This window comes from Phoca vitulina, unplaced genomic scaffold (assembly GCF_004348235.1).
Source record: "Phoca vitulina isolate PV1807 unplaced genomic scaffold, GSC_HSeal_1.0 scaffold8, whole genome shotgun sequence".
Classification (NCBI taxonomy): domain Eukaryota; kingdom Metazoa; phylum Chordata; class Mammalia; order Carnivora; family Phocidae; genus Phoca; species Phoca vitulina.
The window spans coordinates 59,239,711-59,264,440 of record NW_022589711.1 but is presented as its reverse complement, the minus strand read 5'-3'; the positions used below and the strand labels follow the sequence as shown (position 1 = coordinate 59,264,440).

The window sequence follows — 24,730 nt, the reverse complement described above, 5'->3', positions numbered from 1 at the left end:
GTTTTCTTTTTTTTTTTTTTTTTAAAGATTTTATTTATTTATTTGACAGAGAGAGAGAGACAGCGAGAGAGGGAACACAAGCAGGGGGAGTGGGAGAGGGAGAAGCAGGCCTCCCGCTGAGCAGGGAGCGGGGCAATGTTTTCTTGAGATTTCTCTTCCCATCCTCCTACTCCCTATCCCCTCCTTCAGATACAATATTTTAGCAGGTTCTTCTCAGCTTTACCTGACTCCCAAAATAGTCAAGTCAGCATTCTGCTGAGCTAATAGAAAAACCTGGCAGGTATCTCACAGGCATACCTGGAAGCTACAAAGGTAGGGGAAATACTCTCCTTGGGGGCTGCCTACGGACCTCCAGTGCAGCCTTAAAACCCTTGCAGATCAAAGCAACAGAACAGGAGACTAGCTGAAATATAAAAGCACCAGGCACAAATCTAACTTGAAAAATGCTACCAGATGCTCCCACAAATACCAAGTGAACATATAAAAACATTTTTTCAAAGCAATGTGAAGTTTGGGGAGATATTTCTGTTAATAATTAAGATTAATACCAGAAAAAAAAAAATCCCCAAACCAACCAAAGAGGGGGGAAAAAAAAAAAGATCAAGGCCAGTTCTCTAGTACCTTTGAGAAAGTGATTCCCAGGGACAGCATCTCCTCAGCCTTTAGCAGCACTTAGATAACCTCATAATAAGGATTTAGCATGACTGTTCATGTTTCTGTGGTTCAAAGCACCTTACACTCAAGCTGCTAGTTAGATCAAAACATCTGTCCCTACGTGCCAAATAACCTGATTTGACTAAGAGAAAAGCAAAAGGTTAGGGGAAAGAATTCGGATTTTCAGTGGTCTCCAAATACCAACTTCTATGAATAAGCTATTTACTGGCATGAGAAATGTTTTAAATTCTGATCCCAAGTTTCTTCAAATATTTAATGGCATAAAATCTTTACCATCTTCAAAGAACACTAGGTATCAACTAATTATGAGATACTTCGAAAATATCAAAGGAAATCAAAACTTTGCTATCCTAAGGAAATAATGTTAATTTTGGTTACTTTGAGAAAACAAGCAAACCAAAACCCCCCCATTAATATCAATGAAAACAGATGTGCTATTATAGAGCTATCTTTGAAGGTATCATACTTATTAAGACCTTACTGACTAATCAATTCTACAGTACGGCAATATACCTTTGAAAAATCTCAATCCTTTGATTCAAGAGCTCATTCAATATTCATTCACTTAACAGATTTTAATCAAGTGCCTTTAGTGTGTGCAAGACACGTGCTAGTTGCTATAACAAAATGAAAACTCTCATTGTCCTCAAGGATGCTACATGTACAATTACATAAGGCAAGTTGTGTTATAAATTAAAGTGTTGGCCACCTGGATGGTTCAGTTGGTTAAGTGTCCAACTCTTGATTTCAGCTCAGGTCATGATCTTGGGGTCCTGGGATCAAGCCCCACGTGGAGGGAGGGGTCCGCACTCATCGGGGAGTCTGCTTAAGGATTCTCTCCCTTTCCCTCTGCTCCTCCCTCTGCTCATGCATGCACACTCTCTAAAATAAAATCTTTTTTTTTAAGATTTTATTTATTTCTTTTTTTTTTATATTGTTATGTTAATCCCCATACATTATATCATTAGTTTTAGATATAGTGTTCCATGATAAGATTTTATTTATTTCTTTATTTGAGAGAGAGAGAGAATGAGAGAGCACAAGCAGGGGGAGCGGGAGAGGGAGAAGCAGGCTCCCCAGTGAGCAGGGAGCCAGATGCAGGCCGATCCCAGGACCCAGGACCCTGGGATCACGACCTGAGCTGAAGGCAGATGCTTAACCAACTGAGCCACCCAGGTGCCCCTAAAATAAATAAAATCTTAAAAAATAAATGATTAAAAAGTGCAATGAGTTCAGAAAAATTAAAGCACTTCTGTTATTGGCAAGACCCCCTGACCCACTGAACTCAGGAAACTCCCAGAAGCTTCTGCCTGTCACTTTCATCTTTTAGAAACTAATGAACTGCTTGCTGTAACAGGAAAAGAAACATTTGAGGAGGAAGACTGTGCAGATGAATCAGCAAGTGCCTGTTACCTCTGCTTCATTATAATATTAAAATCTTTTATCCTTCTGAATATTCATCCCAAGCCCTGATAAAAGGAGCCTGCTTACCCCTGTTCAGAGAGTCATGGATTTGGAAATAATTCCCCACGGTCTCCTTATTTGTACAAATAAAGATAATTGTGAGGCAACTCCACCTGGTGTAGTCTCTGTCTACAGTTCACCAAGGAACAGACTCACTTTGGTCTGGTAACACTTCCTGCAGGAAGCAATGTCCAAACCATAAGCTTGAAGACCAGTTCAGGTTCCAACAAGGAGACAGAAAAAGTAAACCTTCCAGACAAAGGAAAGAGCCTGAAGGACTCTTAGACATCCTCTTAGGTAGGTAAAGAAAATTAAGAGTACCATTAAGTCCAACCATATTTAAGAAAAAGCAGTATTTTGGGGGCGCCTGGGTGGCTCAGTCGTTAAGCGTCTGCCTTCGGCTCAGGTCATGATCCCAGGGTCCTGGGATCGAGCCCCACATCGGGCTCCCTGCTCCGCGGGAAGCCTGTTTCTCCCTCTCCCACTCCCCCTGCTTGTGTTCCTGCTCTGTGTCTCTGTCAAATAAATAAATAAAATCTTTAAAAAAAAAAAAAAAGAAAAGAAAAAGCATTATTTTGCTATTATTTCCCTAAAAGATTTTTTTTTCCTATCTGCACAACTGTTAAACTTTCAAATCCATTTCCCCAAATTTCTCAAATAACTAAGTCCATAAGATAATGTACGTTACCGTGAAGAGCCAGATTTATCTTTCCATAAAAATTTACAAAGAACAAAAATTAAATTATCATGGTGACATGCATGGCATGCTTACATTTATTTAATAAATGAAGACTTTAAAAACAGCACGGTGCAGGAAAGAGAAAATTAGCTTTAGAATGAGACAGACCTGGGTTTTGAAACTTAGCTCTACTACTTACTAGCAGTGTGACCTTTGAAAAGTTCCTTCTCTGAAAGCCAGTTTCCTTATTGGTAAAAAGGGAGATAACTACCCGGTAAGCAACCCTGTGAGGTAGGGAGAGAATGTGTATAAAGCATTCTGCATAAAGAAGGTACTTAATCAATGTCCCCTTTAATTTCTTTAATAGGATAAGTAATAATTACTCATAACCTATTTCACAAGCTAGGATTCTACAACAAAGATTATTTGATCAATCAGTAACATACTAGATCAAAATTAGAAAATAAGTGACCCACAGCATCATGTACACCTTTATGCCACACTACTTTTTATACTATTACATTAGCCTGAAGGTACAGAGACTCTGTCTTCTAAACCACTGGTGAGCAGGGTACAAAAGCCATTGACTGTGACATACTGTACCTTTTGGTTTGATTTCTCTTCCCTTGAATGGCTAAAACGTGTAAGCTAACACAAACCTGTCACAGTCCGCTGGCCATCACTTAGGTTATTCCACCACTTGTTAATCTAAAACAGAAGGAAAATTGCCTATCACCATATGATAAACACTTTCAGGCTAGGAAAATGAAAAGCCAGAGAGAAAATGCTTTGTGCATAAAAAGATTTCTCATGTGCAAAAATTACCAATAAACAAACATAATAGATATGTGGCAAAATAGAAACACAGGTGTTTTATAGCCTACATTCTCCATACAGAGCCACTGTTTAGCTCTGTAACCTCAAATTACTTCTAAACTTCAGTTTTCTGATATATAAAATGGAGACAATAGATACCTAGCAATACTGTTGTGAGAAATATTAATAACGAAACACCTAGCACACTATCAAGATATATACAGGTATCAAGCTTAAGTAATTTATTTACCAAGATCCAATCTAGTCTTAAAATTCTAACCAAAAATATTTTCTAAAACTACCTTTTAAGGTATAATAACAATTTGAGGTTCAGAAAAACAGAGAATCCGAAACTTTCAGAGACGCACACTGAAATATGCCTAGGATTTGCTTTACAGTAATCAGTGGCAGGGAATGAAAGGAAACAAAGGGGACTAAACGAAACAAAGTTGGCCTTGTGTCAATAATTGTTGAAGGTGGATGACAGGGGTTCATTATACTTTTCTCTTTAGTTTTATTTGTTTGAAATTTTTCCACGATTAAAGTTTGTTTTTTGTTTTTTTTTTTAAGATTTCATTTATTTATTTGACAAAGAGAGACAACAAGAGCAGGAACACAAGCAGGGGGAGTGGAAGAGGGAGAAGCAGGCTTCCCGCCGAGCAGGGAGCCCGATGCGGGGCTCGATCCCAGGACCCTGGAATCATGACCTGAGCCGAAGGCAGACGCGTAACGACTGAGCCACCCAGGCACCCTCCATGATTAAAGTTTTAAAATAAAAAATATATTCTAACGGGCGCCTGGGTGGCTCAGTTGGTTGGGCGACTGCCTTCGGCTCAGGTCATGATCCTGGAGTCCCTGGATCGAGTCCCGCATCGGGCTCCCTGCTCGGCAGGGAGTCTGCTTCTCCCTCTGACCCTCCCCCCTCTCATGTGCTCTCTCTCTCTCTCATTCTCTCTCAAATAAAACCTTTAAAAAAATATATATATATATATATTCTAACTATGATATTGAACCACACTTTGAATACTAATACAGAAAGAAATCCAAGGTTAAAAACAAAGTTACAGATCCATAATCATTATTTTTATATTTATAATTTGTGTATGAGCTTTCAGACCTTACTCCCCACATATGTAGCAGTATGGCAGGGGTTTCCAGGGCTTTCACTTCCCATGTTATATTTATATATTATTTTAATTTTCTTTAACGGGCATGGATTTTGTATTTTATAACCTATCATTTAACTATAAACTAATCCATCTTTGGATAAAGATTTTGTCTATTGCTTGTGTCACTTTTCACCATTCTAAAGAACCCTTTGGACCATCAAAACTTCATAATATAGGGCACTGGGTGGCTCAGTTGGTTAAGTGCCCAACTCTTGGTTTCAGCTCAGGTCAGGTCTCAAGGCGGTGAGTGAGCCCCACATCAGGCTCCATGGGCGGAATCTGCTTGAGATTCTCTGCCTCTCCCTCTCCATCTGCCCTCCCCTGCTCAAGCACGCGCATGCACTCACGTGCTCTCTCTCTCTCATTCAAGCTCTCTAAAATAAAATCTCCAAAAAAATACTTTATAATATAGACATGCTGGAAACCTGTAGCCTTCTAAGGAATCCAGGATTATGGAACAGGTCAGTGTTACTATCTTCCCAAACATACTGTTCTGAATAAATCACTGTTAGCTATCGTAGCTTTCACCTGCAAATGATTACACCCATTGTCCTTCGGACACAAAGCCTCTCTAAAACAGGTAAGGTTCAGGCTTCTTGCATATGTCTATGGGGAAACAAAGAATGAATACTTCTTTGTACTTCGAAGAGTCTTGAATTATCGTTAGGAGAAAATTAAGAGGACATCAACCTTCTCTCAAGTGGAGAGGCATGTGTCATCAAAAAACAACAACAACAAAACAAAAACAAACCGAAAAACAAAAAACAAAGGTGCTTGAAAACCAAATGAACCATATATTAACTTAGGGCCTCAGTGCTCAGTTAAGTATTGTCAAGTGAAATAAATATGTTTTATCTTAAAGGCAGTATTTGTAAAAAAAAATCAGTTAAGAAGAAATTGAAAGAGGGTCACCAACTTGCATGTGAAAAAATAAAAAGCTCTAAAAGCTCTATATTTGCACCTTTTTCTTGCATCCTCATCCCCTGAGCAGTTAGAAATATTCCACAGTGGGTATTTATCAGAGCTATGTAAACATCATGTCACAGAGAAGCTTTTTAAAATCCACATAATATCTCTACACCTAAGGCATAGGTGCTTTGAAAAACCGCCTGTGATTCTACGTACTTAAAATATTCCAGCAAGGTAATGCAAAACAGGAGCCCTTAAACTTTAGTAGGGCTTACAGAGACCCCAACACATTAATTTTCAGCAACTATCCACAGTGATTTTTGATACAGGTGGATAGAGGGACAAGCTTAGAACACCGTCAAGTACAGTATTGCCAGACATACAAAGCACTGATACTCACTGCAATGAAATGACTCTAAAGAAGATTAAGTTCAGTAACTTCGTATCTACTGATCTAAATGTTATCAATCACTAACATTTCACAAATAACCAGACTTCAAAACTTGTGATCAACTAGAACAAAGAAAGCCATGTTTATCTTTACCTCCTTTCTGAAGTCTCCTTCCTTTTGTGGTCTTATGCTATCCAGCCAATCAGCTTTTATACCATCAAAATAACTCTGGACCCTGGATTTCAGTGATTCATACTGCCAAATAGCAGCTGATCCAAATGCACAGCCTGTAAACTATATAAAATTAATATATCACAAAATAAATTCAAAAGAGGAAGAGATCAACACATAGTTCCAAGGACAGTATTTCATTTTCATTGCTTCTTACAAAACCAAGAGAAGGAACAGGAACATCTGGCATAGTGAAACCTTATTAGGTGAAAACAATATTTAACGGTTTATTAACTTTACTGTACCCTGGGGCCTGTTTACAGCTAGAAATTTTCAAACAAAATTCAAAAAATCACATGAAATGTTATCCCAAGTAAGAGGCCCATAAGTTTCTTCTCCAGGGCATACATAAGTGAACCAGATTCTTATATAGCAATTATCAGAGGCGCCTGGGTGGCTCAGTAGGTTAAGCTTCTCATTCTTGATTTCAGCTCAGGTCATGATCTCAGGGTCCTGAGATCAAACCCTGTGACTGGCTCCATGCTGGGCGGGGAGGCTACTTAAGATTCTCTCCCTCCACCCCTCCTCCCCACCTCACGCAAGTGCATTTGCACTCTAAAAAATAATAACAATAATAGCAATTATTAAATTCATGTTCTCAAATTCATAAGACAATATTTCACCACTACAGCAGCAGCAAGGTAAGTAACTCCTAGTGACATAAGCACTTACCCCAACAGTAAAAAACAAGGGCTTTACAAGGGTCTTTACAGGATAGGGAGAAGGATAAAAGACTGTTTCTTCTACAGGAGGAATCAAAGCACTTCTCTTGTATGCTTCACCACTTGTTCCTGTGTCTGATCTTCGAGGTTCAACCTTCCTGGGTGCTTTTCTGAATCCACATTTTTGCTGAATAAAAAAGTTAAACCTTTAAGGGGAAAATAAGAGATTAGCAACAGCTGCATCTTGCAAACATCAACCTCCACGAGCCTCACTCTTTGGCCTGCATCATCAACATCTCAGTTTATTCTCACCCTATAGCCCCAAAGAAGCCAACATGCCTACTCCCAGCTAGGATTCTAAGTCAAAACACTGAACTGTGCCCTTCTAGAAAAGGGGACAGGGACACACAAACTATGGCAACTTTAAAGGGAACTTGTTTGGGCTGTTAACTGTGTATCAATCAGCAAAATCATCTGTATCCCTCCTCCACACACAGTGTGTAGTCTGGTAAAAAGCTGGAGAACTTTAAGTTGTCAGTTTGAATTTGCACAGACTGGCTTTGTTATTTTGTTTGAAGTTTGGTCCATTTCCAGAACAAACATTTAAATGTAAGTATTATCAAACATTTAAATGTATTATCCTCAAAGTCACTCCAAATTCAAATTGCTTTCTTTTATAGAAGTACTGCCATTCTAAGTTGATGGATTTTTCCTACTTCTCCCCCTATTTATTTCACTTAGTTCTGGGGACACCCACCAAATGTTTTGTAAAGGGTTTTGTTGCTTTGAGCCCTCATAGCTGGACCTTAAAACATTTGACACTACTGATCACATTTACCAGCCCTACCTAGTTCCTGTAAGATTGCATTCCCTAGTCTTCAAATTCACTTTCCTGATGGCTTCTCCTTTCACCTATCCCTTAGTGATAGATATGCTCAAAGGCTCTAACAGTTCCTTTACATGCTCTCCATTCAAACTCAACCCATATAAATTCATGAATTTTCTTTTGTAAAATTTCCCCTAAACTGACAAAGTAGAGGCCCTTTCCTGTTTGTTCTCATCATATTCTAAACATAACATCCTCCTAAACTCAAAGCTCCTTGGAAGCAGAAATCAGACAGGCCCTCCAACACTTGGGCTGAATAAAAGAATAATTGTATTTCTGTGGCCTGTATGACTTCTAAGTAAATGATTCAAATATATTTCTTTAGTCCTAACCTCAATCTTCTGGTCTTGTATTTCCAACTATATACTGAATATTTCCATTTGGATATGCTCTCAAATACTTTAAAACCAATATATTCAAAAGGAAACTCCTCCTCTACAAACAGCTCCATTTCCTGACTTCCTCAGTCTTTCAGAGGGACCACAGTTAATCACTGAGGTTAAAAATCTAGATTTCATTTGGGTGTTCTCTCCTTTACTCTTACCATCCAATTAAAAACCAACTCTGTCAAATAAAAATTTTTTTTCATTCCTGTCCCTCACTTCATGCCTGGATCACAGCTTACATAACTCCAAACATTTTAACATGTTGCATGTTGTTCTTATATCAGTTTTCCTCAAACATTCAATAGTTCCTCAAATGTCTTCTCAGGGGGCCAAAAATCTCTCCCAAATTCCCATACAACTCAGCTCATCCCTTCTGACCTGGAATACTCTACTTTTTCCTAACATACCTCATTGCTTCCAGTATTGCGCCCACTTCAATTCATCCTCCACATTTTATTAAACACAAATGAAGTATCATTCCCCTGCTTTAAACCCCACAATAATTTTTCATCCTCCCATCAACTCAGCAGTGCTACTCCCTTGTTCTGGTACACCCCTTTGTTAACACTCTTGTGACCCCTGAGAATTCATTTCTCTCCTCTTCCAGGAAGCCTTCATTAACCAGGGTGGGTGCCTCCTTTGTACTCCTAGAGTCCCAAAGCATCCTGCATAGACTTTTTTACTTATGTAAGTTATTGCCTGTACCACAACTGGACAATTACTTTTGTATTCACTGTATCTCTATCACCAAGCCCAGCCTCTAATAAAGAAAAGGTCAATAATTATCTGTTAGAAAAAAGAAGGGGGTCAAGAATGATTGTTAGTTCTATTTTGAATAACTGAAAGGAAGGCGGTACTATTCACCAGGACAAGGGAAATCAGAGGCACCAAAATAGGAAATTAGAAGATAAGACATGAAGAATTCCATCTTGGGCAGTGTTTGAAATGCTTGTGGTCATGGCAGCTCTATTTTAATAGCTAAAAACCAGAACTTCAATTCCTGTCGAAAAGGGAAAAGACAAACTGTGGTATATTCACACAATGGAGTACTACTCAGCAAAAAAACTACTGATCATACATCATGGATGAAGCTCAAAAACACTGCTGAGCAAAACAACGTTTATCTTTAGGTGGTGGTTCCACAGGTGCATACATTCATCAGAATCCATGGCTATACACTTAATACTTACACAAAATAAAGTATTGTTAGCATTTGTAGGATACCCAGGTGGTGTCTAGTAGGCATCTGGAAAAAAACTGAAACTCAGAAAAATGGCATAGTGACTATTATTACTATTACTTGCCTAGTATGCTCTTTCTTCAACACTAAGTCCACTCCACAGTTCAACTCTCAGAAGTCACATGGTGAGGATGGGTGATGGCGATAAAGTAATTTGCCTTGAAACTTTAATAATCCATAATTTATACTTCCAAATAAGTGCTATTCCTTTCAAGGAAATCTATTTTGAAAAGTGATGCACTTATTCAAACAAAGCCAATGTTCCTTTGAATGAATGAACTTCCTTCACAGCCCTGTTACCAGTATTATGAATATCCTTTAGCAAATACACTTAAACAGCTAATCCCAAATCTGTATCTATTTCTTTTTCTCTTGCCTTTTTCTGCAGAAGCTAGAAAAGGTAAGTATCTTCACTTTTCCAGCCTCCTTTATAGCACAGGGTGGCCATATTACAGAGTTCTGACAAAATGAGAGACTTAAGAATTTTTATGTACCTCTCGGAAAGATTTGCTTATCTATAAAAATGGACATATCAGCAATGTCATACCCCCTCTTTTTTTTGCCTTGAATAAGGAATGTAATGCCTAGATTTCAGGCAGTCATCCTGTATGCCAAGAGAAAGGCCAAGGGATTCAAATACTAACCTTGATATTTTTGAGCTACTGAGCAAAGACAGTAGCCACTTACCTCCATCATCTTATGCTAACTATCCCCCCTCATTTAAACAGTAAACTTACTTAGAGCCAAATGTATTACTAACTGATAACACCTTTAAAGTGGCAAATGTTAATCCTTTGCAACTGGATTTAATTTTTATTTTGGGGGGATTTTATTTTTATTAAACAATTCAAAGTAACATAGAGGTAGGTTAGTAAATAAAGTAACACCACCACTTTGGGCCAAAAAACAAAGGTGTGACATAAAGTAACATGAATATGTTCCCTTTATTTTTTTTAAGATTTTATTCATTTGTCAGAGAGAGAGTGAGAGAGAGACACAGAGCATGAGCACACAAGCAGGGGGAGCAGCAGAAGCAGACTCCCCACTGAGCAGGACCCTGGGATCATGACCCGAGCCGAAGGCAGATGTTTAACCAACTGAGCCACCAAGGTGTCCCGAAAGTTCCCTTTAAAGACCAAGTTTGTAACTAAGTGTTGTTTTCTGGCTTTTTTTTCTTATTAGACCAAGAAATGTGAAGGATGAGACTATATTGCCAACAGTGTAATAATAGAAGACAAGTATTCAATCAGTTCTAATGAAATATTACTTCTACAGTTCATCAACTCATTTAAAATTCTGAAGTGCAATGTTTGAAAAGGAACATAAACACACCAGCAGTTCGGGAATCTAAACCTGAAGCAAAGCCAGACCTTTTGCCTAAAATAATATTTACCTTAGAAAGAAATGTGGGGCCAAGGACACTGAGAATATATTACACAAGTTGGCCCCAGGGTTAAGGTCAGATGCAGAATACATATATTAAGAATATATACATATAAAAAAAGAATATATATACGTATTGGGAATTACAGTTGGACACACACAACTTGTTCAATAGAACTAAGTACAATGTATTGGTTCACTGAACACCTATTCCTATTACCTAGCACACATTCATACGCTGCAGGGGCTGAAAAGCTAAAAACTGCATTTCCTAGGTATCCTTTCGGTCAGTGTTACAATGGTTCAATACCGGAAGTCAGAACTAAGTTTAGTAAGAAGGCAAGACATAATGCATCAATTTGCAAGTGAAAATAATGGTGAAGGCAGCATAGTTCTTACTTTGGTCAGCAGATCCTGATTTGGCAGAAGCTTCCCCAGTTGTCTCATTTATTATTGCATAACAAACCACCCCAAAACTTAACTGTCCTGAGACCATAATTATTTCTCAAGACTCCCTAAGTTAGCCACCCTCAACTGGGCAGTCCTGGTCTCACCTAGGGTCACTCACGCAGCCAGTCATTTGAGCGCTCAACTGGAGCTGGGCAGTCGAAGCTGGCTTCACTCCCATACCGGGAGCCTGGCCATCTCCTACCAAATGGTCTCAGTAATCAACAGACTAGCAGGGGCTTCCATCATGGCAGTGGGAGTAGTAGTATTCCAAGAGGGAAAAAGGTGAAAGCTGCAAAGCCTCTCAAGGCTCAGACTCTGGACCTTGTACATTATTTCTGCCACATGCTACTGATGAAAGCAAATCACAAGACCAACCCAGCTCAGGGAAATCGATAACAACTCTGGATGAGAGGAGCTGTGAATTATTGTGGCCATGTATTTTAATCTACCATATCAGTTGCAGCAAAGACCGTTATGACCATGAAAGCTTAGTCTTAGAACAGTAATTCTCATTCCTGGTTTCTGAAGAGTAGCAGAACATGACACCCCCAAACATGCCACTTTGCGAGAAGGACTGTCTTGGGCTGAGGGCAAATGAAAAGCAGATGTAATTAAAACTCTCTGCCCTGCTCCCATTTGCCTAAAAGCAGGATATAAATTTGTGAAGGTATACCTACTATCCTCTACCAGGAAAAACAGAATCATGAGACAACTCTAGACCGTTATGTGCTCAGAGAAGGCACCAGAAAAATCTACTAACTAGCCCTTATATCCATTAGCTCCCTCATATACTGCCTCCCCAGTTTGCTGCTCTAGAAACAAAGTCCTTTTCCTTTCTCGTCATTTCTAAAACTTTGCTGTTCTTTTGTTAAAATGCAACATAAGCCCAAATTCTAACCATCCTTTGTGTTATTCACCTGAGTACTGCCATGTGTATGTGCAATGCACATGTTCATAAACTTGTTTTTCTCTTGCTAATCCATCTTTTCTCAGTTTAATTTATAGGGCCCCAGCCAACGAACCTAAGATTGGTAGAGGGAAAACAGCTTTTCTTTCCCTCTACTACGCATTGGAAGTGCCTACTGAGCTCTTAAAAATTCTGTACTATGGCTCCACTTCATACTAACTAGAGTCTCCAGAGGTGGGACGAAGGCATCACTATTTTTTAAAGAGCTACCCAGGTGATTTTCATATTCAGCCAGGGTTGCTCTACCACAGGTTTGGGAAAAACTTTAGTATACATACAAATCACCTGGAGATCTTGTTAATATCAGATTCTAAATCATTAAGTCTGGGGCGGGGAAAATATGAGATTCTGCATTTCTAAACAAGCTCAGAAATGGACAAATTTCTGCCTGCAGGGTGGATCTGGCCTGCCAGCTAAGAATGGTTTTTGAATTTTTGAAGAGTTATTTAAAGTAAAAGAAATGAGTATGTGACAGAGACCATATGTGGCCCTGTCATTTTCTATCTGGCCTTTCACAAAATAAATTCACCACTCCTGTCGTAGATGATGCCTAAACTGCTAGCTCACAAACCACTTTCAATAGCAAGGAGCTAGGGGCACCTGCGTGGCTCAGTCGTTAAGCGTCTGCCTTCGGCTCAGGTCATGATCCCAGGGTCCTGGGATCCAGCCCCACATCGGGCTCCCTGCTCCGCGGGAAGCCTGCTTCTCCTTCTCCCACTCCCTCTGCTTGTGTTCCCTCTTTCGCTGTGTCTCTCTCTGTCAAATAAATAAATAAAAATCTTTAAATAGCAAGGAGCTAGAACCGAATCCCTAACAAAATTTCTACTTAAATCAGAATGGTTATCTAGAGTGTAATCCTACCTGACTAGGACTAACAAGAATTCGGATTTGTAACAAAGAATTCAAACACAGAAGTTTCATTAGGGCTGACAATATTGAGAGTTTCTCACCGACTCCCAGCATCCACGTCCATTTTCCCGTCTCCTAACAGTACACTGGAATTTCCAGCCATTTGGTTGGGGGAAGCACACCAAGCTCCTGACTGGCTTTAACCAACCTACAGATCCCACTCCCTGCCAACTTCAAGGGATTCAAGGATGGCAACATATCCCAAATCAGGCCAATCTGGTCCAGTGAATTTCAATATTTTGTTTGTAATACTGGGAAACTTCTTCTGCTGGATGTGAACCTAGAAGTATATAGCCCCAAGAGCTACTGACAGCCATCTTACGACAAGGAGAGCACACTGAAAGAAGAAAGCCAACATTTAGGAAGCAGAGCCAAGCCATGGAGAAAAATGGAATCCTGGTGACAATCTGAAACACCGAATCTTGCCTCATTAGAGGCCAGTCCTACTGTTGGACTTTTTAACTGCATAAACCAATAAATTTTCCTAATTGCTTAGGGTTGGTTAGAGTTGGGTTTTTTGTTACTACAAAAATGCTTTTAGATGAAGTACTTCATCAAACATTATATGACAAGGTACATTCTGCCCTTATGGAGCTTTTGTTTTACATTTCTTAAAATGCAAAAATAAGGAAAAGCATGATAAACCTTTCTAATTGCAAATGTTTGAGGTCATATTTACAAGCTTAGGTTCTTTAGCTCTACTCATTCATATCAGTGCAAAAGATGGAAAAATAAATGATTCAGGGGTGCCTGGGTGGCTCAGATGGTTAAGTGTCTGCCTTCAGCTCAGGTCATGATCCTGGAGTCCTGGGATCAAGCCCACATAGGGCTCCCTGCTTGGCAGGCAGTCTGTCTCTCCCTCTGCCCCTTACCCCGCTCTCTCTCTCAAATAAATACATAAAAATCTAAAAAAGAAAAAAGACAATAAATCACTTACCTGAAATAAGTTCAGAAAACAAAGAGAAACAACATGATAAAACGGATGGTGCAAGCAGAGAGTGGAATGGGAGGAGAGGGTCATTAGAGGTATATACCAACTCATGAAGACAGGCCTGCCTGCTTTGGTCCTTTCGCCAATACCAGTCATTTGTGAAAGCAGTCTAATGTGCTCAATGTGCTCAAAGTAACCTGAGTTACTACTGGCCATACAATTGTTATAGTTCAGTTTTTTAACATGATCCCATAACTTTTAAATAGAAAAACTCGTATCTATGTATTAGTTGGCTTAATGGTGAGTGAAAACAGTCTTGTGAATTTTTTAACAGTGCAACTTAGATATACATACAAGTCAGCACTAATGTCTATGTTTCTAAAGATTTTCATGAATAAATTAAGTAGAAATGGCCTAATGTTCAAATGGAGACAACATGTGTCCAAGCATACACACAACAGATTCATTCCACTTGAAAAGAAAATAAACGTATTTAGGGGAGAGGGGAATTCTACATAAACACATGCATGACAAATTTTTCTTAAAACCCATCTGAGTTAATAGATGGTAATTTAAACAAGGAAAATAGTTGAACTACCAACTACTCTCTTAGCTCCATACAACTGAAATTATGCAGGCTTCTTTTAAGCCTAAACCATTTCTTTGAAGTGCCGCCAGAAATTTGATAATGGTAAAGCTTCTGAAGAGACTGAGATTTTTTCCTTTTTCTGTAAAGGGACAGATAGTAAATATTTTAGTTTCTTTGAAGAACACATATGTCACATACTGTTTTGCTTTACAACCCTTTAAAAACGTAGAAACCATTTTTAGCTGGTGGGCTGCGTCGGGCCTGCCATAGTTTACAGAACTCTTGTATCATTACCTGTATGGCAAATTCTCAGCCATGCTTCAGGCCTATCACATCAGAATCACAAGGATTGGGCCCAGAACTCTGCTTTTTAACCTTATCTCTAACTTCATTCTTCTGTATACTAATCTTAGAACCACAAGAAGTCAAAGCAGACCAAATAAAGTTACATACAAGCTAACTCATTCTTCCCATTAAGTGCTTATTTCCAGAGGTGAGCAGGCATATGCTTTTCAGGCTTACCTACATTCTCTTGTAATGCACATTTTTCTATGCAACCATAAAAATGTCATTTTCAAACTCTGCAAACAGCAAACTTAAAAAAAAAATAGGTGCTAATCATCACTATCACACCATCATTTGTTTTCTTTCAAATGGTCTCCAATTTTTACTGGAGGCTCTTCATTAATCAAGTTATTTTTCCTTTGCTTTCCCTTCCTAACACATATTTTTAATATTATCACACCTGTTGCTTCCTGATAGCCATATTCATTTTTCCTCCCCCTCAAACCATGCAATTTTGACTGGGATTTGGAATAAATTATGGAATCTGGACCGCTGAAATCTATCACTACCTCCACCTGACCTCATTCTCCATCTCCCCAGGAGTTTAAGAATAGTTCCTGAAGCTCCAAGTTAAGGTGTATCCTGAAGTGAAGCTATAATGTATGCAAGTTTTCACAAATCCCTAATCCAATTCACTTGGAATGCTTGCAAGAACTACAGGTTCTTCCACTCCCACCGCCCCACAATTTCTGAGCTGACAGAACTAGGGTGGAGTCTGGGAAATATATTCTACAAACGCTCCGGGTGATTCTTAAAATTAAGCAATGGCTCCACCATACTGGAGCCTCAATTATTTGCCACTGGCTAGCCCCTCTGTTGAACACTCTACCTTAAACTTGCTATCATCAATCAGATGGGATTTCAGGCATCTGGACCCAACTCAAACCGGGAAGGTTGAAACTCTAGATTAAAGAATAGGAACAAATTTCAAGTCAAATACACATCAAAATCTTGGACAGCTGAGGGATTTTTCTCTTCTCTTTAGAATTGAATTAACAAAAGCAGCAAATACTGATAGAGCATACTCTTCATACAGCTTCTACTTGGGAAAACCAGTACTATAGTTTTCTTTCCAAATCACCTGGAAACTAAATTCCACGGTCTCCATTCTTCAACAGAAAAGCTCTCCTACGACTTTGAAGAAGGCAAAAGCCCTGTGACTCCGTCTTCCCTTCGTTCTCTAAACGCTAAAGAAGATAACTTGTAGTAGAACACGGGTTTATAAAAACAGAGAATCAGTTCTGCCATTCTACCATCTGTGTAACTGCTTCACTTAAAAAATCGGCCCAATACCTTCTTCGCGGGATTAATGAGGCGTGGCACGCAATGAGCCCTCAGAGACTAGTTTCCCTTCCCCTCACGTCCATCCCGAGGGGAAAGGGGCAGACAGCGCGGGCTCACGGAAAGCTGCGCCGGGGTCGGTCACTGGGCACCCGGCTCGGGGCACGGTGGCACGGCGAGAAGCGAGGACTGGCAAGGCGAGAGGGGAAAGCGGGACGGAGAGAGGAAGAGACGGGTCAGGACAGGGGTGAGAGAAGGCAGCCCCACAGGCCCGCACGGCCTGCGCCCCCGAGGATGCTCTGCCGGAGCTGAGGGTCCGAAGGAAAAGCAGCCCGGAGCGGGGGTCATTACCTGCGTCCGAGCAGTCGCGGCGGGGCCAGGGCCGCAGTGAGCTCCTCGCAGCTGCGGCCGCCCGCCGGCTGAGCCCACGCCCGGCCACAGCCCCATCCTCTGTGTGCCCAGCCGCGCCACGCCATCTTCTCAACCTCTGCCCCACCATGGCCCGACCTTACCAACCCCTGCCGCGGAACTACTTCCGGGGCGAAGGAAAAAAAAAACACACAAAAAAACAAAACCATAGAGCGCCGAGGTGCAGCCTAGAGCGCCCCCACGCCCGGCTGAGCCGCGTCTCTGCACACCCGGCGGCCGCGAGGGCGCCGCGCGCTTGGCGGTTCTTCCCGCCCCGCGGAGCCTGGGCCTGGGGCGGGCGCAGGAGAGCGCCCCGGCCTCCACCCGGTTTGCGGAGGAGGTCCAGAGGAACAAGAGAAGGGAAAACTAGCATTTATTTAGTATTGCCACGTATCAAGCACTTTACCTAAGTTATTGCATTTAATCCTCACCAAACACCTGAAGCGGATAGAATCACCACTGTTTCACAGAGGCTCAGAGAGGAGTGAGTGGAGGAACCGTTGCATCGTTGTATTTATATTATTTCTTTTTCTTCTGCATCTGGCCATTTTATGTTATCGTTATTATTATTATTATTTTTTAGAGAGAGAAAGCGCTGGGGGTGGTGGGGGAGGGGGAGAGAGAATCCCAAGCCAGCTCCAGGCCCAGGCAGAGCCCTTTCCCAGGGCTGGGTTTCAGGACCCTGAGGTCATGACCTGAACCAAAATCAAGAGTGCCGTGCTTAACGGACTGAGCCCCACCCAGGTGCCCCTCACCATGTCATGCTATGACACACTTAAGAGAATGTGCCTCTGATCTTTAACATTAAAGTCCAAACCTGAAATCAAAATCTGTATTCTAGATGGAATACAAACTTCATGATTCAGCCCTTGCCTACCTGCCAGGCAGCCTTATTTCCTGCCACTCCAGCCCACCCTCCGACCCTAGCTGCAGCTAGACTGTATGATTAGCAGTTTCTTAAAGGCACCTGCTTTTCCGAGTTCACAGACCATTCTCACTGTCTGAAACACCCTCTCTTACCCCCCTACTCAACCTACCTAACCAATTGTCCTTCAGACCAACCTCAATTGTCCTTTCCTAGGAGGCTGTAGGGGAGGAAAAAGTTTTCCTCAACTGTCTTGGGGATCCCTAGCCAGGTCTGAGAATTATACTGACAAGGATTAACAGGAGAAAAAGCATAGAGATGTTTTTAAAAAGATATTTATTTATTTATTTATTTAGGAGAGAGAGTGCATGCGAGCAGGGGAGGGGCAGAGGGAGAGAAGAATCTCAAGCAGGCTCCCCACTGAGTGTGGAGCCTGATCTGGGGCTCCATCTTGCAACCCTGAGATCATAACCTGAGCCAAAATCGAGAGTCGGACACTGAACCGACTGAACCACCCAGGCGTCCCTAAAAAGCATACAAATTTTATTTTATTTTTACATATACATGGGAGTCTTCACAAGAGAACCAAGATCTGAAGAAGAGACCAGAGCAGGAAGGTTTTATATCTTAGATAAAGAAACAATAATTTGTGAAGAATTGACAGTGAGGTTCAGGTTAGGGTTAGTCCAACTAGGGCTAGGTAGTCCTTACCTTCCTTAACGAGAAAGATCTGGGTTAATTTAACAAGGTTTGCAGATTCCTCTGGTGCCTGGTTTCTGGTCTTTGGGCTGTTGAGAGTGTTTCTAGGAAAGGAGATATTCCCTGCCTTTAGGATTTACTGCTTCTTAATTGCCTTCAGCTCAAAATAATTTTTATGTCAAAGAGGCATATTTTGGGGTGACATATTTTAGTTTCCTTTAAGGCCTTTCGAGACCTCCAGTCTGATTTAGATGACCTCCATTTACGCTTTTATACTGCTTTATGCTTATCACTGTAATAGTACTGTATTCATCCCATAAATATTTATGAAGCACCTTTAGTATGCCAGGCAATGTGCTAGGATGTATTTTGGATAACACTATCTCCGACCTCACAGAGATCCTGCTCTGCTGGGGGAGAAGGGAGCAAGTAAATAAACAGGCAATTACAACACATTGTGAGAAGTGCTATGAGCCAAGAAACAGAAGGCTCTGTGGGAGTTTAGAAGAGGGGGAAATACCACAGTTGAGGGTTGGGGAACGGGAGGCAGGGGAGAAGGCTTCCCAGAGAAACTGATGGAGGTGACCAAAAGAAGAGAAGGGCTGAAATGATGTAGGCAGAGAGAATAGTATCTGTGATGTCTTTCAGGGCATGACTTGTTTGGGAAACTAAAATAAATTCACTTTGGTTATGTCATAGGTGTCAAGTCTGGGATTTCATCGACAAGCTAATGAGTTTGATTGCTGGCAGAAAACAGGAGACTTCTGAGTCGGAGACAAAAGACTATTACCCACAGCACAAACAAGCAGCATGAGCATTGTTTGCAAGGGTTCCCCCTTTTTCTCCAGCTCCCACTGCGGCAATGCCGTGGGCCAGATGGAGGCTCAGTGATGCTCTGACACTTTGACTCTGGTTCCTGTAAATTCAGATAATAACACCTACCTTGTCACTTTGAGGAGTAAATGACTTTGTATATGTCAAGGACTCACTTGCTCATGGTTGATACTCAATGCATAGTAGCTATCATCGTATCATTATGAGGTAATAATTAGAAACTGACATAGAAGCCCAACCGCAGGAGAAGTCTTCCTCTTGTCATTTTTATTTTATGACCATAAACAAAGGTACAAAGTGCTTATATGCATGTGTGGGAGAAAGAGATTCCCGCCAACATGTACTGAGTACTTATCATATGCCAGGCTCTGTGCTGAGCATTGCACACAACAGTCCTAAGAGAAAAATTCCTATTGGCATCCCATTTGACAGATGAGGAAACCAAGGCACACAAAAGTTGGGTTATTAAGAGCAATACTGGGATTTTGGCCAAGGTCCAAGCCCATGTGAGAGAAAGCTTCCTAGAGGAGTTGGCCTTTGAATGGAGTAATGAGCAGGAAGCCAGGCAGGATGAAAGACAGACAGGAGGCTGGATGATGGTAGGGGTGGGCATTGGAGGGTGTTGCAAGCTCCAGAGAGAGGCTCCGAGGTGTATTTTTCAGCACCATCAGGCAATCAACACGATTCTGAAACTTTCTACCTGGAGCTATCGTCAGATTCCACAGGTTAAGAGCTCAGTCCCACAAGACTGCCCCACGCCCCACTTCAGATGTCAGTCACAACAAGGTCAGGTCATCACCTGTGCTTCTGACCAATTGGCTATAGATCAGAGATGTCCACAACTCTCTACTTGAGTTCAATTAATTTGCTGGAGTGGCTCCCAGAACTTTTAGAGAAACATTTACTTACGTTTACCAGTTTATTATAAAAGATAGTATAAATGATACAGACGGAAAGCCAGATAGAGAGGTATGCAGGGTGAGGTCTGGAAGGGTCCCCTGCATAGGAACTTCTGTTCTCATGGAACTGGGATGTGCCACCCTCCCAGCAAGTGGATGTATTCACTAACCTGGAAACTCACCAAATCTCATAGTTCGAGTTTTTATAGAGCCAATCTGCAGCCTCCTCCACCCCCCACTCCCTTCCCAGAGGCCTGGTGAGTAAGGATGAAAATTCCAACCCTCTGATCTCTTGGTCTTTCTGGTGACCAGCCCCATCCTGACACTGTCTAGAGCCCCCCAAATCATCTCATTAGAATAAACTCAAAAGGGCTTCTTATGCACGACAAAAGACACTCTTGTCACTCAGGAGATTCCAAGGGTTTGAGAAGTTTTTGCCAGGAACAAAACCCAAGTATATTTCTTATTGTACCAGAGGGACTCTAACAGGGCGAGAACTGACAGAAGCTTAGGAGAGGGAGACAAAAAGCGGTTAGATTAGGGTTGCTGTGTTTTCTCCACCCTATAGCCTGCCTGGGCCACAAACAGGTGAACCTTAGAGAGGGGGTGAGGGAGAATCTCCCGGGCAAGAAAACCCCAGTCTTTCTGGGGCTTTCTGGGATCCAACTTGCTCAGTGGGTCCCAGTCTGGACTCTCCAGGGCATATGGTATGGTTCTACACAGAAAATGAGCTGTCTGTGAGAGAGCTTCAAGATTTCATAAAGTCTAAAGGAACTGGTAAGCTTGCCTGCAAAAAGGCCAGAGGCGAATTAATCCATCAAGAATTCCCATTCTAGGGGCATGTGGGTGGCTCAGTCATTAAGCGTCTGCCTTTGGCTCAGGTCATGATCCCAGGGTCCTGGGATAGAGCCCCATATCGAGCTCCCTGCTCAGCGGGAAGCCTGCTTCTCCCTCTCCCACTCCCCCTGCCTGTGTTCCCTCTCTCGCTGTGTCTCTCTCGGTCAAATAAATAAATAAAATCTTTTTTTTTTAAGATTTTATTTATTTATTCATAAGAGACAGAGAGAGAGAGAGGGAGAAGCAGGCTCCCCGCTGCGCAGGGAGCCCGATGCGGGACTCGATCCCAGGACCCTGGGATCATGACCTGAGCTGAAGGCAGACACCCAACCACCTGAGCCACCCAGGTGCCCAATAAATAAAATCTTTAAAAAAAAAATTTTTTTAAAGAAAAAAAAAGAATTTCCATCTCCCACTCAGTGCAGCAGCAATGATTGATATCCTACTAACTGAAATGTTGGTGTATTCACATGTACATCTTTTAAATAACTCAAAGGAAAATGGTAAGACATACCTTTCTTAGGGGTGCCTGGCTGGCTCAGTTGGTAGAGCATGTGACTATTGATCTTGGGGTCATGAGTTTGAGTCCCGTGAGTTTGAGCCCCAGGTTGGGTGTAAAGCTTACTTTAAAAAAAGAATAAAATATTTTTTAAAAAGGACATGCCTTTCTTAAAAGTCTGATCTATTGAGATATGATTTATATACAATAAAATTCACCCTTTTAGGTGTATAGTTCCATGATTTTTGACAAACATATTCAGTTGTATAGCGATCACCAGTTATCAGACAGAACATTTCCATCATCCCATAAAGTTCCCTCATGTCCCTTTATAGTCAATCCATAACCCTACTTCCAGACCCTAGCAACCACTTATCTGCTTTATGTCCCTGTAGTTTTGCCTTTTCAAGAATACCATAGAAATAGAATCATATAGTATGTCTTGGTGTTAACATATATTTTCATTTCTGTTGGGTAAATACCCAGGAGTGGGATGGCTGGATTGTATGGTGTAATATTTAATTGTGTAAGAGATCGCCAAACTCTTTTCCGGTGTGGTTGGACCATTCATTCCCACCAGCAGAGTTTGAGGGTTTCAGTTGCTCTGCACCTTTCTAGTACTTGGGATTGTCAGGGTTTTGTTTTTAGCAATTCTAAAAGATGTGCAGTGGTATCTCATTTTGATTTTGACTTAATATAAGTCAGTCTTTTTTAAATAAACAAGCCTTGTCTGGAGATAATGTTTCAAAACTTGGGGATCTTGGCAGGGGCTAGGAGAGGGAGTAAAGGGAGTGCTTGGTAGATAATTTGTTGAGAATAGTTGCACTGGCTGCTGGTTTTGCTTGGTAACAGACTGGGGAAATCTTTCCCGAGCTGTCAGCAGCGGCCTGCACTTCTCCCCTTTGGTCAGGAGAGGGCAGGAGAGGGCAGAAAATAAACTGCCCAGTTTGGGCCTTATTAGGTGCCAGCATCAGTATTACTCACATGCAGTATTACATTGAGTTTTTCTCAAACGTCTTTCCCTCTGAATCTATTTAGTTGCTACAGTATGAGGCTTGACTCCCCAAGTTAATCTTGTGAAAAAAACCTTAAGTAACCTTATCAAATCCTTTCCTGCCAGAGCATAACTAACCTAAGAACTGAGCTACTGAAACTGAGCTACTGTTATAGAATCCTTATTAAGTCTTCTCCCTAACGCCACTGCACAGAGCCTGTATTAGGGGGACCCGTGAGCAGCTGAGCAGGGGAAAACCTTGTTCTTCTTCTACAAATTTGCTGGAGCTGAGAGACTGAGGAAGGACTTTGTGGGGAACAGGTCTCCAGACCCTCCCTTCCCCAGGACCTAGGCTGGAGCAACTCAGATGGGGCACTGCACAGATCTTCTGGAGCTGGGGCTGCAAAGTGCCCCAAATGTGTTGTAGCCTGAGCCCTAGGCTCCCCTCTGGCAGCTGGAACCAAAAGGTCCCAAGGTGGGTGGCAAACATCAGGAAGAGCCCATCCAAACCAGCTGGTCCCCTGCGCTCACTCGATGCCCTGGAAGCAGAGGGAAAGGTTAGATGGTGGCAGCTGACTCTGTGCCTGTCTCATCACACCCCCTACCTACCACCCATAACCCAATGCTTTGCCCGGTATCTGCGGAGAATGGCAGGAAAGCCTCATTGACCAGGAAGTTTCCATCCTTGTCCAAGAAGTGGCCTGGGTTGAACTGCTGGGGGGGTCTCCCAACACTCAGGATCGAGGAGCACAGAAGCCAGATTGGGCAAGATGATGGTGCCCTGCAAATCGAAGCTAGTACGGCTCCAGGAGCCTCAGCTGACCCAGCACCTAGCCCTGACAGTGGGCTGACATGAGTCCTGAGAACACCCAGTGTGCTGGTGACAGGGGCCCAGGGGCAGGCGGCTCTCCCTGGGTTCCTTTCGTCCGGGCTCACATCAGCAAAGTTGCTGAGCATTATACTTTCCTGGCTAAGGGCCACCCACCTTTATCCTGAAGACACAGGGAGACACAGCTGCGGCCACTTATGGAGAAGGCCGGCAGCTGCTAGGCGTGACTGAAGAGGACCGGGTTTTGCACAGGGCAACAAATATGGGGGTTGGGGTGGTAAGGTGGGGAGAAATGGAATGACAGACAGAGAAAGAAAGACTGAGTGGTGAGGCAGAGAGAAGGGGAGAAGACAAAAAGCTTCCCTCTTTAGGACTGGGGGGAGGAGAACATGAACCCTAACCAGCCCTAGCCCCAACCCTAACCCTCTTTAGGACTGGGAGAGGAAAACTTGAACCCCAGCCCTACCCCTCATTCTAACCTCAAAGAAGAAGTCAGAGATTAGAAAGAGAATCAGCCTGATTAGGTGGGAGCAGAAAGAAGCCAAAGGCCCCTACAGTGCGGGGGCTCCTTACCACGTGGTCTTGGGCTAAAAGGAAGGTCAAAGTGGAGCCAGGATGGGGTTGGTTATGGACCCAGGACCCGGGACACTCAGCTCCAGGGGTTCTGAGGAAGGCTTTATACCTCGCAGCTCATTTAATAAACACCACAGAATTAAATCAGCCACTCCTGTGGGGATGAGAGGACTGGCAACAGGGTTCTTGGTTTTGAGAAAGGTATCTTGAAATTGAAAACAAAAACAAAACACTTGGCAGAGTTTGAAGCCTGCATCCTAAACAGAAGCAAATAAAGAATCCAGAAATTCAGCCGATGTAAATACTTTCAGAAGGCACTTCCTTTTCTTTCTTCCTTTTTTTTTTTTCAAGTTTTATTTTTTTAAGTAATCCATGTGGGGCTCAAACTTACAACCCTGAGATCAAGAATCCCATGTTCTACCAACTGAGCCAGCCAGGTGCCCCTTCTTTTCTTTTTTTTAGTTGCACTACTGCGGTCTTAAGGAGGGGCCCGATCCTAGCCATCCGGGCCGACAGTCACCCGGAGCTGGTTACTCCATGGCTTTCAGCCGAGGGGTTGGGAGGCACATGTTCTTGCTGCTGCCTGAGTAAGCTATAGATTTCCTAATTGTAGTCCTGGGAGTTTCCCCCTGTTCTCCCTACCTGGGATGAAGGAGCCTCTGCATTACAACATCTATTAGTAATCATCTTCAGATGCAGAGGGCCTTGAGCAAGATGCTCTTTACCCTCCAGAATTCTTTACTTCTTGTTCTGAGTGACATTCCGGATTCCTTGCAAAGTGACTGACTGATCTTAGTGCATGGAACAGCCTCAGAGGATAGCCTATCCAGTACACAAAAAGGGCAACCCTCCCTCTCCCCCAAATTACAGAGCCATCTGCCTGCTGGGTGCCCCTTGGGGACTCTCTGCCAGCTTCTTCCCAGGAAATGG

The 24,730-nt window shown here is 42.2% G+C and overlaps 1 protein-coding gene across 2 annotated transcripts in view; it reads right to left on the bottom strand.

Annotated features, from left to right (window-relative positions):
* Positions 1-16,877, bottom strand: part of PARL (presenilin associated rhomboid like) — a 48,636-nt gene extending 31,759 nt beyond the window's left edge. Inside the window, exons 1-4 of one of the 2 annotated variants that reach the window (XR_004299823.1) lie at positions 16,715-16,877; positions 7,007-7,183; positions 6,257-6,397; positions 3,478-3,526 (exon numbers count right to left, since the gene is read on the bottom strand). Coding sequence is in view for 1 of the 2 variants with exons in the window: in XM_032407063.1 (XP_032262954.1) it covers positions 3,478-3,526; positions 6,257-6,397; positions 7,007-7,202; positions 16,715-16,839 (511 nt within the window). In the remaining variant the exon portion in view is untranslated. Of the gene's footprint in view, positions 1-3,477; positions 3,527-6,256; positions 6,398-7,006; positions 7,203-16,714 lie in introns of both variants that reach the window. The other variant, XM_032407063.1, reaches the window with a different exon arrangement.
* Positions 16,878-24,730: the final 7,853 nt, after the last annotated feature.